Raw genomic sequence first — 18,390 nt, 5'->3', positions numbered from 1 at the left:
ATTCCATGCCATCTTCCCTTAACCAAATTATAGGAAAAATTAAAGTAGATAAAACTTTGGTTTAGTTTTGGGGGTTTTGTTATAGCTTTGTTTTACAAAAAAAAGTACTTGTGATATCTTTGTGACTGAAATCATATACAATTGACAAATATATTACTGCATAGGACAAAAAAAGAATTAGTGCAACAGAAAATAATCAGTTCTTCTGTCTCTCCCCATCCCCCAGCAGAATAACTTCATGAAAATCTAGAATTCCTTATGATAATTTCCCCACCCCAAAACCCCCCTCAGCTTAGTAGTCTTGCCTATCCTGTCCCCAAGTCCTTCCCTGTGAAAACATTGAAGGGAAAGAGAGGCAGTTTTTATCAAAGCAAGAGTATTTCTAACCTACTGACAGTTCAGTAATCTTTTTAAAGCATTTTCACAGCTGGAAGCCATGTCATAGGCATCTCACCATATCATACTCTCTAGGGAAAAAGTATGAAGACTTCACAAAATAAAACATTTATTTTTTTTAAATCAGAAATTAGATTGATCACAAATAATTTTTGACAAACTGTGTATTTCCACCTAACTATAATCTGTTATGTTTGCAACAAAATAAATGCTTCATCGGTTGTCATAGGTTACATTCTATTTGCAACGACATGGGAACTAGAAAGCAACGCTCCTATTGATGCTTATGACATGGTCTCCAGCTGTGAATATGCTTCATTCAACAACATACTGCCTATAGGGTTTCATCTCTTTCACTCCCTGTTTGGCAAAGTTGCCTCCTTTCACTGCAAAGGAGAATGGGAAGAAAGTAGCACAGCGTAGGACTGCTCATCTTTATTAGAGAATGGTAATCTCTCTTTAGAAGGAGAAAGAATGTTAAACAGTACAATTAGAATCTTTCCTCTGAATTTGAAAAGAGAAATATTTGCACTTAATTTAAATTATTTGGTACCCCCATCAGTTCTTGTATAAATGCGGAGCCAATGACTATAACAAGAATAAAAGTTTTGAAAAGAGAACCTGAGGTACTAGCAGCTGGCATCACAATTCATCCCAGAAATGACTAGAATGTGACAGAAACAGCCCGCCAATTTCTACTTTCCTTCCTGTCTTGAGTTCCCTCCAAAAACAGAATGTTTTATTTATTTTATTTACTTCATTTATATCCTGCTTTTCTCCCCATTGGGGACCCAAAGTGGCTTACATCATTCATCCCTCCTCCATTATATCCTCACAACAACTGTATCAGTTAGGTTAGGCTGAGAGTGTGTGATTGCCCAATGTCACTCAGTGAGCTTCCATAGCAGAACTGTCAGTTCTTCCATGACTGAAGTGGGGAACAGAAATCCTTAAGGGCCAAGTCAGTTGTGATGGACAGCTACATTATAAAGAGTTGTCCTGGTTATAGAGCCCCCATGATTGACAAGAAGTTTGAATAGAATTCTGCAAGTGGTGGTTAGAAAACTGGCAATTAAGAACAAACAATAAACTGATGCAGAAGTTAGCAGACAGAGCATGAAAATAGTTGTGAGCTGTAAGCTGTCTGGTGGAAGATTCTCCACAGGAGTGAAAAGAAATACATTTTAGGTTTTCAGATTAGAACAGGATCCATAAGCAGTTATATAGTGAATATTGCTCTAAGGTTCATAGACTGATTCCAAAGAATTTAATGGGAAATATCTTTTGGGAATCATGTGATTCCAAGATAGTCTGAGAAACACGGCTCCAACTCATCTGCAGAGCCATTGATTGCTGACCAGGAGTAGAGGGGAATGAAAAGCAGCCTGCTCACACCCAGCCTCATGGACCCCTCGGGGCAGGACCAGTAGTGACCAGTCAAGCAGTGAGTGTCTCCTGCGTCAGGCCAGAGGGGTGGGACCTTGGGCCTGACAAGGCTTAAAAGGAAGCCCCACATGGTCTCTGGTCAGCTCATTTTTCATTTGCCATTCCTTGGGATTTAGCTGTTTGGAGCAGTTGTTCATCATCATCATCATCATCATCATCATCATCATCATCATCATCATCATTAAATTTAATAGACCGCCCTACCCTAAAGCCTCAGGGTGGTGAGTTGCTTCCAGAAGTTGCAATGGAGGTCTTCAACTGAGACCTTCCCCATGCCATCATTATCCACCTGGGCAAAAATGATCTGCTAGCCCAGGAGGGAGTGCTTCCATCGCTGAACATAGTTGAGGACCTTCCTGTGTTATATCAGAGGCTCCCTGGTACAATCATCTTTTGATTCAGCTTGCTGGAGTGAAGCAAGTGGTTGGGGGAACTGGCTCTGGACATAGTGGACTTGGCAAGGAGAACCATCTCCAAGGTGGTGTCCCAGACTGTGGGACCTTTGGGAGCATGTCGATCTCACATCCAGACATTTCCTTCAGGCATCCCAAGCCGTATAAGGCAGATGGAGTTCACTTGTCAGACCAAGGTTGCTACATCTGGCTGTACAGCATTCACAGTGCCCTGTATGATTGTCCACAGGCTTAGAAATTCTGGTGGGAGTAGAGGCCCAGGGTGAGGAGTCTCTGTTCTTTGGTGGATTGTGCATTGTAACAGATTCTGTGGATGGGAGGCTGTCTATGAACCTCCCCCCCCCCCACAGTTGTTGGCTCCCATAGCAGGTCTGGGGGCCATGATACCATGTCCTAAAAAGGGCTGCTGATTGTCCAACAACACCAGGGATATCCACACAGAGGCCAGCACCCACTGGACTCCCTGGACTTACTACTCCATGGTTTCAACCCTCCTAAATCAACTGGCTCAGGAAAAAGGGTTCATTGGGTCAGCAGTCAGGTCATCCAATGTCAGGATCCACCCTTATTCAGTGCCTTAGTCCTTTGTGCCTGAATTCAATAATCAAGCTGTGGCCAGCCATTCTACAAAAAAACCCCATGTGTTTGTGTCTGTGTTTTTCTGCTATGAGCTCCACACTATTCACCTCCTCAAGATGGCAAAGAAACTAGGAAATATGTTTGTTTCTGACTAGAAAGTGTGTTAATGTTCCTAAGTCCTTCAAGTACAGAAGCTTCAAGTAAAGAAGCTTAAGTTAAAGAAAGTATAATTTAAAAACATTTTAAAAGTTTAAGAAATAAACCAGTAAATGTCAATAGAAATCACTCTCAGTAGAAAATAAAAGTTTCAACACTTGTACATGAACCACCTTGATATATTTAGAAGTATAATATATCACATGAACTTAACCATCTCTACTCAATTCTGTTATTCTGTTACAATCTACATTGCTGTTTTTTGCTAACTTGACTTTTAAATATCACAAAATAAATTTGCGTTTAAATTATATTTCAAAAAGACTCTTGAGTTACAAATACTTCTGACAATCTTATTATTCAAAATAACCACCTCCATCATATTAGCACTCTCCCAGGAACTTCTTTCAGGGTCCTTAGAGAATTACGGTAAGATAGTGGGAACAGCTTCCTGGATGAGCAGTAGGTTTGCTGAGAGCAAGGAACTAAGGATACAAAACTTGGATCCCTTGCAGAGCAGCAAGGAGACATGCAGAAGCTAGCAATGAGAATGATCAAGGGCTTGGAGGCTAAGCCTTACAAGGAAAGACTGAGGGACTTGGGGATGTTTAGCTTGGAGAAGAGGAGGTTGAGGGAGGGCATGATTGCTCTCTTTACTTAGAGGAGGGCAGGAAGCTCCTGGGTCGGCACCAGGCCGGACTCCCCCACCTCCACCTCTAGCAGCAGCCTCCTCGAGTTCCTAGCCTCATCTTCTTCTGCCGCAGCGGCACAATCTCGCCCAGTAACACAACTGCCGCTGCCGGCTCTACAAGAGCCAGGCAACCTCCCAAGCCAGAGTGGCAGATAGAAGAGGAGCCTGGCTCTGTGGCAGCCCGGAGCGTGCGAGTGGCCCCCGGAGTGAGCAAAAGGGCAGCCTGGGACCCAGCAGCATCAAGGCTACCTTTCTCAGCTCACCTGCTTTCCATGTGCTCGCTTTTTTTCCTCTCGATGATGACTGCATTGTTGTTGCGCTTGGCAGAATAAGGGTGGGAGGAGGGACAAGACTCGGATGCGCTCTCCCCTCCCTCAAAACTGTAACTCTGGAACAGATTCCGCCAGGGAATCTGTAACTAGGGCTTATTTTTGGAGTAGGACTTATATTTAAAGCCTCCTCCAAAAATCCAGAAAAATCATGCTAGGGCTTATTTTTGGGGTAGGTATTATTTTCAGGGAAACACGGTATAGAATTAATAAACACACATGCTTTTGGAATAGAGAAAAAGAATAGCATACCTATATTTGAATCAGAAGGGCTCTCAGAAAATGAATGACCTCTTCTCAAGACAAAGGACAAATGTGAAAAAGAAAGGTGTAACAGTGGATTTTGTACAGCAGCTGGTGAGAAGCATTTTGAGTGCTGAATAAAACAAAGCTAGACTGTGTGAATCCACTACTAGAAATATTAACATTTTGAGTCAAGGCAATCCAAATTGGCCCCAGGAGTCATCTGGAGCTCACAGCTGTACCCACAGAGAAAACATACACGATCTTACGTTACAGATAAAACAGAGAAAGCAGTAGTCACTTCTTCCTGAATATGTGGTAAATGAATAAAGTATGTTAGCTGAACTATTCACCAATATAAAAATTAACAATGGATTTTTCAGTACATTTAACCCCACCATTTCAAAATATTCTGAGATGTATACAAATTGCAACCATAATAGTAAGTTTGTCCTGTCATTTTCAAAATGTAAATTGATGCTGACACCCACAAATAGAATTCTTCAACATTTAAGAAAAGAGTGGTGCAACTTGGTACAATAGGGCAGTGTCTATGACAATAGTATTCACACTATCTTCTACTGGAAATATTCCACCTAGCTCAAAGCAACTAAATATATTGATTATAATTGGTACGACTATATTATAGGTGTTGAAATGCTAGTCAATGACCATCAACTATTTGGCTATGGTCAAATTCTGTAAAATATTTTACAGTCAAAAATTCTATTGTACTTTTAATCATATCATATTCTGAATTAGGCCACAAAGTTTGGATGAAAAATATCCAGACAATGAGAACAGGAGTAGACAAGGAGTACTGGCATACAAACTTGGGGAAAGTCCTGAGTTTGCAAAAAAAAATTTGCAATGTCTAGAATTCTTTAAGGAAAGTGTGCCACTTTCATGAAATTAAGGCGTGAAATCTCAGTGGCCATGAGGAGGCAGGTGGCATTAGCAAACTCACAGCTAACATTACAGAGGATTCCAAGCCTCAGTTAGTATCACCACAGGGAAGGGGTGGGGAGAGGCTAACTAATGAAGATAAATGTCAGGAAAATGAAAAAATGAAGTTGGATAACAGAGGATCAAAAACTGAATGCTGAAGATGGAGAAGGAAACAAAGGGTGGAAAAGGATGCCTAAGAGAAACAGAAAAGGATAGATAGATGCATTGGCGGAAGAAAATATGATGAGGCAAATAGGAGTCAAATGGGAAAATTTGAAGGAACAGAGGGAGTGGGGACATGAGATTTTCCCAGAGAGTCCTCACAAGTTTATCTATTTATTTATTTTTAAATTTCTTTCCCCCCCCCCTTCCCCCAAGGGACTCAGGGCAACAATAACATTTTAAAAACAGACACATTAAAATCATTAAATAAATTAACAGTATACAATCAGTGCTGAAAGAACTAATTCCAGATAGCGACTTGCAATGTTCAGTATTCCCTCCCCTCCCCGGGAGACCAAAATAGCTGTTAGCCCAGCTGGCCGTCAGGAAAAGCCTGGTGGAATAGCTCCATTTTACAGGCCCTGCAGAAACTACTCAAGTTCCACAGGGCCCTGATCTCAGTCAGGAGCATATTCCACCAGGACTGAAAAGGTCCTGACCCTTGTTCAGGCCAGCCAGATAGTTTTCTGGCCAGGGATTTCCAGAAGGCTCCTCTTCAAAGAACAGAGGGACCTGCTAGAGCAATATGGGGAAAGACGGTCCCTAAGGTATGCGGGTCCAAGACCGCTTGTGGTCTTAAAGGTCAAAACCAATACCTTGAAGATAACCCAATACTCGATAGGCAACCAGTGAAAATGGAAAAAGACAGGTGTAATATGGTCCCTACTCCAGGCTCCAACTAGGAGCCTCGCGGCTACATGCTGGATGAGTTTCAACTTCCAGATTAGGTTCAAGGGAAGGCCAGCGTAGAGTGAGTTACAATAATCTAATCTGGAGGTGATTGTTGCATGGATCACTGTGGCCAGATCAGAACGAGAGCTGCCCACTGGTAAGTACTTTGTAAGTACTGGTAAGTGTTTTTGCTTTATTTGAGTTTTCTGTAATATTTCTGTTTCAATTTCTTTTCATTAAAAATTTGTAATTATATTCACTGCCCCGCCCCCAAATTCCTGGTTGTTTGGGAAAAAGAAGTACACAGAAATTCATGAAGCTACCTTACTCTTAATCAGACCACTAATGTCAATACTATTTACTACGACAGGCTGTGGATCCCTCAGGGCCTCAGGTAGAGATCTTTCAATCCACCTGCTACCTAATCATTTTAACTGGAGATACCAGAGGTTGAACACAGAACATGAATCAGGTGCTCTGCTACCAAGCCAATACCCCTTGTCTATTTAATGAATTACTCCCAATTATAGAAACAGTATTTTACATAGTTAAAAGTTATTTGACACACGTTGAAATACATTTACTATGAAACAATGACATTTATTGTTTTCCAACTGGCATCTGTATCAAATCTATTAAGAATAAATATTTATTTATTTATTATTTTATTATATTTCTAGGTCACCCTTTCCCTTACGGACTCAGAGTGGCTTAGAATCACAACTTAAAAGCAATAAAAATTATGACATTGCACCAGATGGTGATAATATAATTTACAATAAAATAAGCACCTCTAACCCTGCTAAAAACGCCATGGAGGGGACAAAGAGAAGGGATGCCACTTAGGTGGTATCCCCCATAACTGCCTCAATCATAGGCCTGGTGGAACAGCTTCATCTTACAGGCCTTGCAGAACTGAATTAAATCTCACCAGGTCCTGGTCTTATTGGATAGATTGTCCCACCAGGTACCACCTGGCTGAGGTCAGCTAAATCTCTTTTGGGTCAGGGAGCACAAGCAAGTTATTATTCGCTAAGTGTAGTACCCATCAGGGGTCATATGAGATATTTTAAACAGGTATTAGAACATCTCAAGATAACAAAAACAGGAGCAAAATCCAACAACCAGTTGTTTAAAGGACACATACAATGGTCACAACCTAGCTCAACTGAGCCTTAAGCTGTAGTCATATGAACCCATGAACAATGAAACAGTAAACACAAAATTATGCTGTACGTAACGAAACAAGTTAATGAACCCATAGACCCATGAACAATGGACCCATAGACCCATGAACAATGAAACAGTAAACACAAAATTATGCTGTACGTAACGAAACAAGTTAATGATGTGAGTTGTCCCACTGCTTAATTTTAGTCATATTGCAATAAATATGTTAGTGCTTAAAATAATAAAATAAACTGCTCTCGATATGTACCTTCTCATACTTTCCCCCAAGCCACTAGTCTTATTTATGCCAGGATTGACTGGTATAATACTTAAATCCATCAATCAAATTTTATAAAGATCAGCATTTGAAATTCCATTTTGCTAATACACAAAATTAATCAAATACTAATTTCTAGATGCTTCTCCATTCACTAGGTAATCATACCCATGATAGCACACTTATGAGCTGGATAATGATCCAGGCAATTTTTTTCCCAGACTGTTAATAACATTTCTATACTGGATTTCAATAATTCTAAAGTCATTGTACAAAATAAAGTTTCATGGGTTTTCAAATTATGCAAGGACAACAAGCATATAGTGGCAGAGGCCATGCACCACCAATGACCTAACCTCAAGTGGTAATACATTGGCTTATATCCAGGGTTGCACAAGGAGAATCATAAAATGGACTTAGTCCAGTTATGTTCATGTGCAACAACTAGCAACAATGAGCACTCTCTTCCTTATATATTGCAATGCCTAGAAATTAGTTGCACAAGTTATTGAGAAAATGCAACTGGAGATACAATAAGTCTGACATGAAACTAGCAGTTACTTTAGCCTTTTTCTTGCATTTTCACTTGGACAATAAATCTAGCGCAAGTAAAAACATGCAGCCAGAAGCAGCCTAAGGTCCTTTTTTTCCATTTAAGTTGCTATTCTGCTGGAAGAAGAACATTTTAAATTGTAGGAAGTTTTCTTAGGGTAAAGGAAGACTTCAAACTATGAGCAATGGTGTGGTAGAATACACGTCATTATAACTAGCAGTAATTTCCAGGCCCTATCTTTGTTCAACTCGCTCTTAAATATATAATAAAATGTTTTGGTTTGGTTTGGCGATTTTAAAATTGTACTTACTTATTTTATTAGCTATTTGCCAGTCAGTAATGAGTACTTCTGTTGCTTATGAACGGAGTGCAAGTTGCGGACAAGATTGAAATTTAAAATGATCTTAAAATCTGGGAATTAAGATCTGTTAAAAGAGATACAATAAGTCTTTGAAGGACATTGTTGTCTGGGGCAAATATCTCTACCATTTTGAGGTCCAAAAGGGTAATTTGTTCTGCAGCTACGCCATAGGGGGGAAAACAGGTTTCTAAGATGAATGCCAGATATCTGCTGGATTGTCAGGCAGTTTGTTGAAAGACAACCTTTAGTAAAATTTTCAGAAGATAAAACAACTCCCACCCAAATAAAGATGTAGTTTCAGATGTTACTATATTGAAGACTTTGCAGCTGTTTTATTAACATTCACTGCAATATAGTCAAAAGTGACACTCTATTTGGGTTTATAAAACAACAGGTTCAAGCCTAAGAGATAAGCCAAGTCTACGACATACTTTTAAATGGAAAAGACTGGCTATCATTAAGTTGATATCAAGACCATTCAATCCTTTTTCAGGGATACATTATAGGTCGCAAGTACAACGTTAAGATGATCCAAACACAAAAGCTAGCTTCATCATATTTTGGACAGTCTGGATGAAATGACATTTTCATATTCACAGATTGAATAAGCCAACAGTCAAGCAGTGTGTTCTGAACCCAAACAAAGAATAAGATGAAAATAGTCAATAAATATAAGAAATGTTGACCAGGTTAATAAAAGCCAATTTAGTGTTTAACTATGGTTAGGGCTTTTAATTTGGATCCCAAATTTTCCTTCCTCTAAATGAGGAATCATCCATGAACTGATTTATTTCATTCATAACAAAAAGACTAGCTCCTAAAAACTTATTTCTGTGGGGCGAAAACTCTCATGAATGAAATATGTTTCACTTAGCAGAAGAGAACTTTAGGGTACTGTTACTGTAATAGTTCTGAAATTTGCTTATTATTAACTATAGTATTTGAGGGATGTCTGCAGAAATTCAGCTAGAATAGATGGCTAATAAACTTGTTTTTAAGTTTATCTTTCTATTAATTTCATTATATTAACCTCAGTCATATCACAGGTTATTTCCCATCCATACTGACTTTATTTGCTATAATTCTTTAACGTACATCAAATGTTACAGGTAATAGTAATAATAACCATTATATACTGTTGTTTTACTGTCATCTTGAAATTTTAGTAAATTCATGTAAATTTCTAATTCTACTGATTTATGACAGAGCACTTGGGAATAACTTGCATTCCTGGGAAATGGACACATACTGTCAGTTTAAAGAAGGAAAACAATTAATATGCCATGAGTTTCCATCTAACAATTTACAAGAAGGAAAAAGCAACAAAAACTGTATATCACAAAATTAAAATGTATTCACTGGGGTGCTGTGTGGTTTCCTGGCTGTATGGCCGTGTTCTAGCAGCATTCTCTCCTGACGTTTCGCCTGCATCTGTGGCTGGCATCTTCAGAGGATCTGTATTCAGATCCTCTGAAATGTATTCAGTTTTGTAAATCTTTGATAGTTTGTCTGCCAGTTAAGAGCCGAGTAATGATGACCTAGCAAAATTAAAACATCACTTTTGTCTTGTTATACTGGTTCAAACAGCAGACTATCCCATTCTGGGCACTTATTTGGTAGCACAGAAAGTCTTCTATTTGCATTTGAAAGGGTATTTTAAAAACGCAAACACAAAAATACAGAAGACAGTTTGGCAATCAAACAAGGATTATAAAAATTGTTTGTTCTAGTAATACATACATTATCTATTGTTTATTTACCAGAAGCATATTTCCTGTTTAACTTTTACTTTGACAGCAGTTAACCAGATCAGGGAAATATTCCAACTACCCATAATGGGAAGTCCAACTACCCATAATGGGCTTCTGTATTGGGACCTGGATATTTCATACAGTTTTGAGTGAATTTTCCCATTGTCTAATATGGTCTTGTTTCCACATGTATCAGACTGCATTTAATGTTGACAACAATTGAAGAAACAGGCTTCTGAATACAAATTTGCAATAGCTAGATGAGGGCTACTATTTATTTATGAAAAAAACAATATTAATTGCAGTGGAACAATTTTTAAAAAATACTTTTCAGCCTCTAAGGACACATCAGCTATACTATATTTTCTTCCTTTAGCTAATATCTATATATAACTCTTTCTTCCCATACATTTATAACATTTCCTAGTCACTAACAAATTCAGATATTGTTAGGCAGAGGACAAAGGCAAATGACTGAAAAAAGTAAAAGGACTCAACTTCAATTTAACTGTCCTGTAAGGTACATACTAATTAGCTTCAAAGCTATGAAATCCTAGCTAGCATGTTAAGTCTGCTACATGACAGTATAATTTGCCTTCTTAAAGGATTATGCAAATTACAACTCATCATTCCATTACACGACTGAAAAAAGTGACAGCTAATTTATACATAACACACCTTTCAAATCCCTAAGATGTGAAGCACCTGTGCAATATACTTTGCCTACGTTTTTCTGGGTTTAAGTACTTGTTTACTGCAATATACAGAAGCATACCTAAGAGATTTAATAAAGTCCTAGAGATTTATTTATTTCCCTTTTAACGTCAAGAGCACAATTCCCAAGTATGAAAACAACATATATTTGTCCCCAATTTCAAAGGTTTTTCATTCAAGCAGAAGTGTAAGTTTTCAATACAGTTTAAGTTCTGAATAGCGGGACAGCATGAGCACTAATGCACGAGCCAGAGGAAAGACTCACACAGATTTCAACATACTTCTGGTAGGTAGATTCACAGTAGATTCCGTCATATCTGTAGATTTTCCTACATTCTGATTGGTTGGGCAGAGGATGCTGGACAGTTATTCTGTAGAGGTATCAAAAACAGATATACATGACTAGAGATTCTCTACAGTCAACTGTAATGCAGGACAATTAGTATTTTGAAAGGTACTATTATATGTTAAATCTATTTAATATCTTTACATAAACTGCATTATATAAATATCTGTTTCCAAAATGTCGCACTGCAAGTAAATTAAAATTTAGTTCTCTACCAGAACGATTTTTTCTTTTCCTCAAATCAGAAAAAAAGAGACAAAAAATTCCATAAGAAATTAAAAACTTTAATGGCAGTTTATATATTCAAAACATGTAAAATAAATGTTAAACTAAAAACATATTCATGTTCTCCTGTTTTTAAATTTGGGCATGATTCCCATTTGTACCCATGGATGCTCAGATTGAATTACAACTCAGAAACCTAGCCACTCATTTCCAATGACAAGTAGAGCCAAAATTGAAGCTACTGACTTCATGTTTCCAGACTGAGCCCTACTAAAAATTTATACAGCCCAGTTAATTTCAATGTCACTTTTACATTAAAAAACTTTTTTACATTACACAAGTTTCTTGTTTTGACTAAATTCTTGTTAGTGATATTGTGTTATAGTGCACTCTAGAGTAAGTCATTTTCATGTTTTTATTTCATTCTTAAGAAGAACAGCAAAGGAGAATTCTTAAGGAAAGTTGATTGTTAGAACCAAAAAAAGGCTTATTTGCATAATTTCATTGTATGTTTAGAAGTAAAATATGTGTTCTTGGATTAGGTTGCTCAGCATAACTATTCTGTGCTCTAAAAAAAACAGTAAAACATGTAACCTGCTTTTCACCTAACTCTTCCATTATAAGTAATTGGTCAATGGTATGCATCGTGAAGTTTATTCCAAACTTAATTCCTTCCACAATCTTTCCCAGAGTTCTCAAGTTATTACTTTCCTTCTTTTTTGTTTTTACCAAAGAGATGGTGTCAAATTATTCATCCACATAAACCCCTGCAGTCAAATCAGGATTTCAATCATATTTAATAGCCCTGAAAAAAACATACAAACTGCCCCATTCTGATTAGATAAAATATTTCTTTTCAACATGCTGCGGACAGTGTTATGTATATTTTATGGCTTGAATTTTGAATTAATCTGGGGCTGAACCTGCAAAACAAAAACTTGAAAAAATGCCTCTTGTTTACCTCTGTAATATTTCCCTCTTAGTATTTGAGGCTTTATTTGAAGATATTATTTGATTCATATAAATGCCAAATACATCAAGAGAACCCATCAACAAGGTATTCATGTAGCAGTACACTAATCACTTTGACATTTAATACATACATAAATTATTCTTATGTATTACATAGTAAAATTATGACATAAGAGCTGTTCATTAAGTAAATGAGGGTCAGAAATTAAGGATTAGCTGCTAGATGACATTCAGTAACCCCTTTAACCAGGCAAATCTCCCAGTGCAGCTAGTCAGAGAGAAGATAATCTGAAAGAGCATTGTTGGTTAGTAATAATAAGCTTTTCCATGAAGTCAGTTCTATGTTCAGTCTCTGGAATTGACTTTCAGACAGTCTATCCCAAATTAATTTTGATAACTCGTTCTTCTACACATTATGTCAGCAGGGATGGTAGATCTCATAAGTTCCATATAAAAATTGATTTTGCTCAAGATCAAACTGTATATTGGCTATTTACTCTGGGTATTGTATATTCCTGTTCCATTGTATGCTTTTAAATTGATTTCTTGTATATATTTTCTCAAAATTGAAAATTAAAGAACTGAATAGTATCTGAGCCTAATCAATTTGCAGTGGTTAACTGAAACCGCTTTCAGCTTAGTGTTAAAGGTTTGTAAAACAAAAGCATTCTCACATAACATTTTGGGGCACAGTCAATTCTGCTTCTCTTTGGAAGCAGATGTTTACTATTTAACAGCCTGCCAGCCAAGAACACAAGTACAGTAGTAAGATATTTTCGATGTGTATAACACAGTACCCTGTAAGAACCAAAAAAATTCACTTCAGGTTTATAACTTCTTTCCCATGCTACAAGTGTTATAGAAAAAGGAGTTACCCCAATACTGCTGTAGTCTGGCATTCATTTAAAAACAGACTATATTCTTTTGCTAAAAAGTTCTAAAATATCCTCTCAGATAACAGCTGTATTTCACACATTAGTTGATCCTCTTCCCACCTTCACATGTCATTTCGACTCCAGATGGACCTATCATATAACTTGAGGTATAACTTTAAGTGCATTTACATACATGTGAAACATGTAAAGCTATGACTAATTTTAACTCACAGGGCAGAATTTAAATAATTAGTTACAAGAAGTCAAACTAAAGGGGAAAAGGAGGGAAGAGATGGTTAGAGGCAGAGTAGTAAATTGTTCCATTTTTGCAGGTAATCTAAATGCAAACTAGAAGCAACTTATCATGAGAATGGATTTTCCACCATCTGGTCAAATAACAGGGGATTTGTCTAGTGGCAAGCAAAGAATGGAATGATGTGAGAAAGATTAGCGGGCAAGTCCTACAGTTGGCTAAAATGTATTTTGTGCAAACAAGAACAGATGACGCCTTAACAATTACACCTGTCAAAAACTCCAGAAAGCAATCCATCTCTGAACAGCCCAGTTGAAAACAGGCTAGTTCATAACAAAATGAATTTTTTTAAACAATTGCCAGCCATAACAGTTTGATGCATGACAAGCTTAGGAAGTCGTGTTCCACGTTCAACTGCAAACCTTAACTAACTGGACCCTGGCTTTTTGTGATAAGTAAGATATTAAACTGGGGGGGAGGGGAAGAAATCTTCTTCTGAAGCAATGCAAATAACTTTCTTCTCGGAGGCAAAGAAATGCAGCATTAAAGCATTCATTTTATTTGTGTTACTACGAACAAGTATTTTAGAATTCTCAGAATGATTTATATAGTTTGGGGGGGCAAGTCTCTAGAGGCCTTAACATTTAGCACTAGCTTTTATCATATTTTTAGGATTCATCAGTAATCAGAGAACTCCCAAGAATTTTGCATATATGAAACAAAAAATGGATCAGGATGATTGTTTACATTTCTTTGAAGGATGAATATTACTGAATAACAAAGTTTCTGCAAAGAAGACATTTTTTTCTGGTAGAATATATAAAATTATATTTTTCATAATGAAATCATAATAATACAGCTGACCATAAGTAGCAGTTTAATACACAATATCAGGATTAGGTTGTAAATTATACAACCATTATGAAGACTAAGATTTTTCTGGATTCCCAAATCAATTTTCGTACCCTGGGTTTTCTCTGGAACAAAGGTCTTCACTCAAATTTTGTCACTCTAAGCCTCCCTATTTTTGATCTAAATCAGTACAGACAACTAAGAACACTTTTTCCTTTCCAGTGGCAACAAACTGCCTGTAGCTTTTTTGCTCCAAGAAGGAAAGCAGCAGAAGCTACCCCGTCAAAAATGACTGGTACCACACAGCCAGGAAATTGAACTACATCAGTAGCGTAGCGCCAACAAGGCGGGGGGGGGGGCAACATCCCAGGCACGCGCTGCGACAGGGACATGGCTGGGGCGTTCCAGGGCGGGTGCCACTGCAGTAGGGGTGCAGGGTGTGTGTGCGCCCCGGGCACAGTTTCCCCTCGCTCCACCCTGGACTACATAGAGGCACATAAGCATTTTCTAGCTTAATTTAATTTTCTGTAAAACTGAGAGAAAAATATAAGGCAAGAAATTCATTTAGAGCTTTATTCTTTGCTAATCTAAGTGACAGAAAATATCAGAAGTACCAGTCGGGCAGAACTATATATACACACTGTAAGTAGTCAGAACATCTTTCTGCTCAACCTTTCCCTCCCTTTTTTAAATAGAACATTAATCATTCTTTCTGCTGAATCTGTCCTGGAAAAAATTTCAGTCTGAAATTAAGTGAATCTGTTCATAGTGAAGGGAACAGGGTTTTCCTCTGACTCCAAAGCCTCTTTCAAGGATTGTGTACAGGGCTTTTAAATGGCAACTGGGCATATGGGATCCATATGCATCAAAAAGAATGCTTCCAAAGCTATTGTGGTTAGATACACTGTAAATTTTAACATGAATGCACTTGCCAGGCAATTTTATTATGTTTGACTCCCTTGAAAAGTCACTTATTCTATAAGGCCAGATCATTGCCCTTCAGCGATTGCAGGTCCAAGCGTCAACTTTTGAACTACCCGCCACTGTCATCTTTGCAGAAAATAAATTTTGAATTTGCTCTGCTGCATCATCACACTATTTCTACCATTAGGCAATATTCCTGGTTATTACAGCATAAGATTGCTACTCAGTTCACACTGGGAAAAAATTATGGAGGCATTATTACCCCCATTCATAACCTTATATTCCTAGGATCTATGCTGCCCTGTACAAGGGCACTGTATCTTTCATCCAATCTGAAAATTGTGGTACGAATTGACTGCAATAAAATGCCATTCTCATGATCAGGCAGCAAGGTCTTGCCTTGTAACTCCATGAAACCTCCTCATACCCAGGCTAAGTTGAATACCAGCGCTTGTGGGTAAACAACCTTACACTCTTTTCCCCTCAAGAGGCCACCTCACAGCACAAAACTTCCTGGTAAACTAATCTGAACTGTAATTACAGGATAAATTCACCTCTTACCTTATTAGTATTTCCCTCAGAGTAACTAATGAGAAAATCTTGTTGCTGCCACAGGCAAAAAAGGTGTGAATTTTAAGTCTGTAAGGACCTTTTTAAGCCAAGCATTTAAAGTTCAGTTTTGCCCCAAGACTGTTCCTCCACAGCCACAGTTTTTCAGTACAATCACACTTTAAAATCAGGCAAAGTATGATTCTTTTGTTTGAAAGGAGGCACCCCAATTTATACCACAGGGAGTCATATCCAGTGTATTATAGGAAATATTATCTGTATATATTCCACAGTTGGGCTCATAAGGATGCAAGAGTAACTCAGCTTTTAGAGTCAAGGTTCACACCAGAAATAAAAAACAAGACTTTTTGCAATAGCAAACTATAAATAATGTGAATTAAGATTGGAGTGTGGTTATATAGAAACCTTGCAATACTGCACATAACAGTAAGCTTTTTTTGTTACTGAAATGATCTTAACTCACAAAGAAATGTTTGACAGCATGGTATATCATTCCATCAACAAATGCCTATGACACAAAATGTGCTGTGGACATGTTGGTACCATAATCTACCAGAAAACGTTTAGGGAACACATGAAACCATGTAACAGGCACACCTGAAGGTGCATTCAGATGCATACAATCAGGTTGTTCTAAGAACACTCACTTTTAGCCTTCTGTGCATTTATGTTCCACAGCATAGTGAATGCTGTCAAACACAGACAATTATTAGCCCCAAACAAAAATTAGTTGGAAATCGGTAATGTAATTGGTTTTTTCCCAGCAATGGATAACCACCAAACTTCAGGACTCAATCTGTTATCATCCATCAGTTGGCATTTGTTCCACTGATCTTAAGGTATTGTTGGCATGCCTGAAAACCATAGAATGGATAGACGGAGCTTTGCATGAGCGACTCTTTTCTTTCGCTTCTAAAAGGAAAGAGGAGAGAGTTTGAGATACTTGCCCTACTTGTTTTCTGTTCTAGCAAAGCTGCAAGATTGTGTTTAGACACATGCCATGTCCAATAATGCTGAGTAAAGCTGCTAAAGGTGCTATCAGGCAAACTGGTAAGCCGCCTATACACACACATTCTCTTTTTGTGGCTTCTTTTGTGGCTCCCACCTTCTGAAACGGCTTTTCTGAGAAAGTCTATAGCTTCCATATTTATATGAGTCTGCAGATTTGGTAAAACAATGATCCATGAGGCTTTTTTAATCAAATGAACAGAGATATAAGAATGGCAGATTTGGCAAAACAACTGTTCAGGTTTTTTAAAATAAACAGAACAGAAGTTTACGAATAGGTGTGAATGGACGGGAAACAGAATTTTAGTCTGTCCTATTATTTTTTGTATGAATCATATTGCTCTTACTTCACTGTTATCTAATTTTGTAAGTCCATTTTCTTCATTTTGATATATCATATAAGATACTTTTTTCATTGTGTTCCAATTGTTGTGCTGTAAGCCCTGTTACATCATTTATTGGATGACTACAGGAATACAACTTGTATATTCTACCTTAAGAGACCCATCTGGGGAGGGGGACAAATCTGCTCATGGAAGTGATGTGTGGCCGCACTGGTGGATTTTCCCTCCCTGAGCTATACACCCTAGCAACAGGGCAATTTCACTAGCATGGAGCCACCGCCATTGTCCAAGCACCACCACCACCACCAATAAAGTATGTACAGGATCAGGGAATGGCCAGGCCGAGCCGACTATAGCCCTGGTCATTTGTGGCATTATACTGGCAGTCAGGAATTGAGACTTATACTGCCCAGGTGTAAGTCTACTGAGTCCCATCAAGGATTCACAGTGGCAGAAAAGATTTTTCACTTTCTGAGCCTCTCCATGCCTATTTGGGAGCAGTGGCCAGGTGCAGCTGCTGTGCCCGGCTCTTAAATTGGACTGGCAGTCTTATAAAGAAGGGTGGGCTATAAATAAAGTAAATAAATAAATAGATGTAGCAAATGATTCAGACAGAAAAGCCACTCAGGTTTCTAACACCTAAAAAGCTACAGCTTGATAAATAAAATACTGCTTTGGACCAACCTTTTCCACTGTCTCCAGGTCCACTTTTGTTATTACAGCAGATAACCACAGTAATTTTTAAAGCCATCCATCATCTTCAAGAGAAGACTTCCCCAACCTAGCACCAATGGGCACCATGGCACCCAAAATTACTTTCCCCAATTCCCTTTGAGCTTTTCAGAAAGTGTGACGGCCACTGTAAGGCAGAGCTTGTTCCAAATGAAAGGATATTTCATGGCTTCAATACCAGCCACAGCCACTGGAGGAACAGGACTGTTATGCACAATGTGTGGTTCTATTCCTGCTTCAGGCTTTCCTTCTTTTTTATTCTCCCTTCTCCTTCTTTCTCCCCCTCCTTGATTTCTTTTATTATTCCCCTTTCTCTTTGTCCCTCCCCTTCTTGGCCTGTCCATCTTGTTTTTTTATTCCTTGTCTCT

The 18,390-nt window shown here is 38.1% G+C and overlaps 1 protein-coding gene across 14 annotated transcripts in view; it reads right to left on the bottom strand.

The window, feature by feature from the left end:
- The window catches only part of NPAS3 (neuronal PAS domain protein 3), an 875,259-nt gene that overhangs the window by 737,456 nt on the left and 119,413 nt on the right, over nucleotides 1-18,390 (bottom strand). For 8 of the 14 annotated variants that reach the window (XM_048484759.1, XM_048484764.1, XM_048484757.1 and 5 more), the window contains exon 2: nucleotides 11,203-11,292. The exons of 5 other annotated variants lie outside the window; for them this stretch is intronic. In XM_048484759.1, coding sequence (XP_048340716.1) covers nucleotides 11,203-11,292 — 90 coding nt within the window. Of the gene's footprint in view, nucleotides 1-11,186; nucleotides 11,293-18,390 lie in introns of all 14 variants that reach the window. One more of the 14 variants, XM_048484767.1, reaches the window with a different exon arrangement.

This window comes from Sphaerodactylus townsendi, linkage group LG02 (assembly GCF_021028975.2).
Source record: "Sphaerodactylus townsendi isolate TG3544 linkage group LG02, MPM_Stown_v2.3, whole genome shotgun sequence".
NCBI lineage: Eukaryota > Metazoa > Chordata > Lepidosauria > Squamata > Sphaerodactylidae > Sphaerodactylus > Sphaerodactylus townsendi.
The sequence above is the reverse complement of the archived record's forward strand: the minus strand, read 5'-3'. Positions and strand labels throughout refer to the sequence as shown.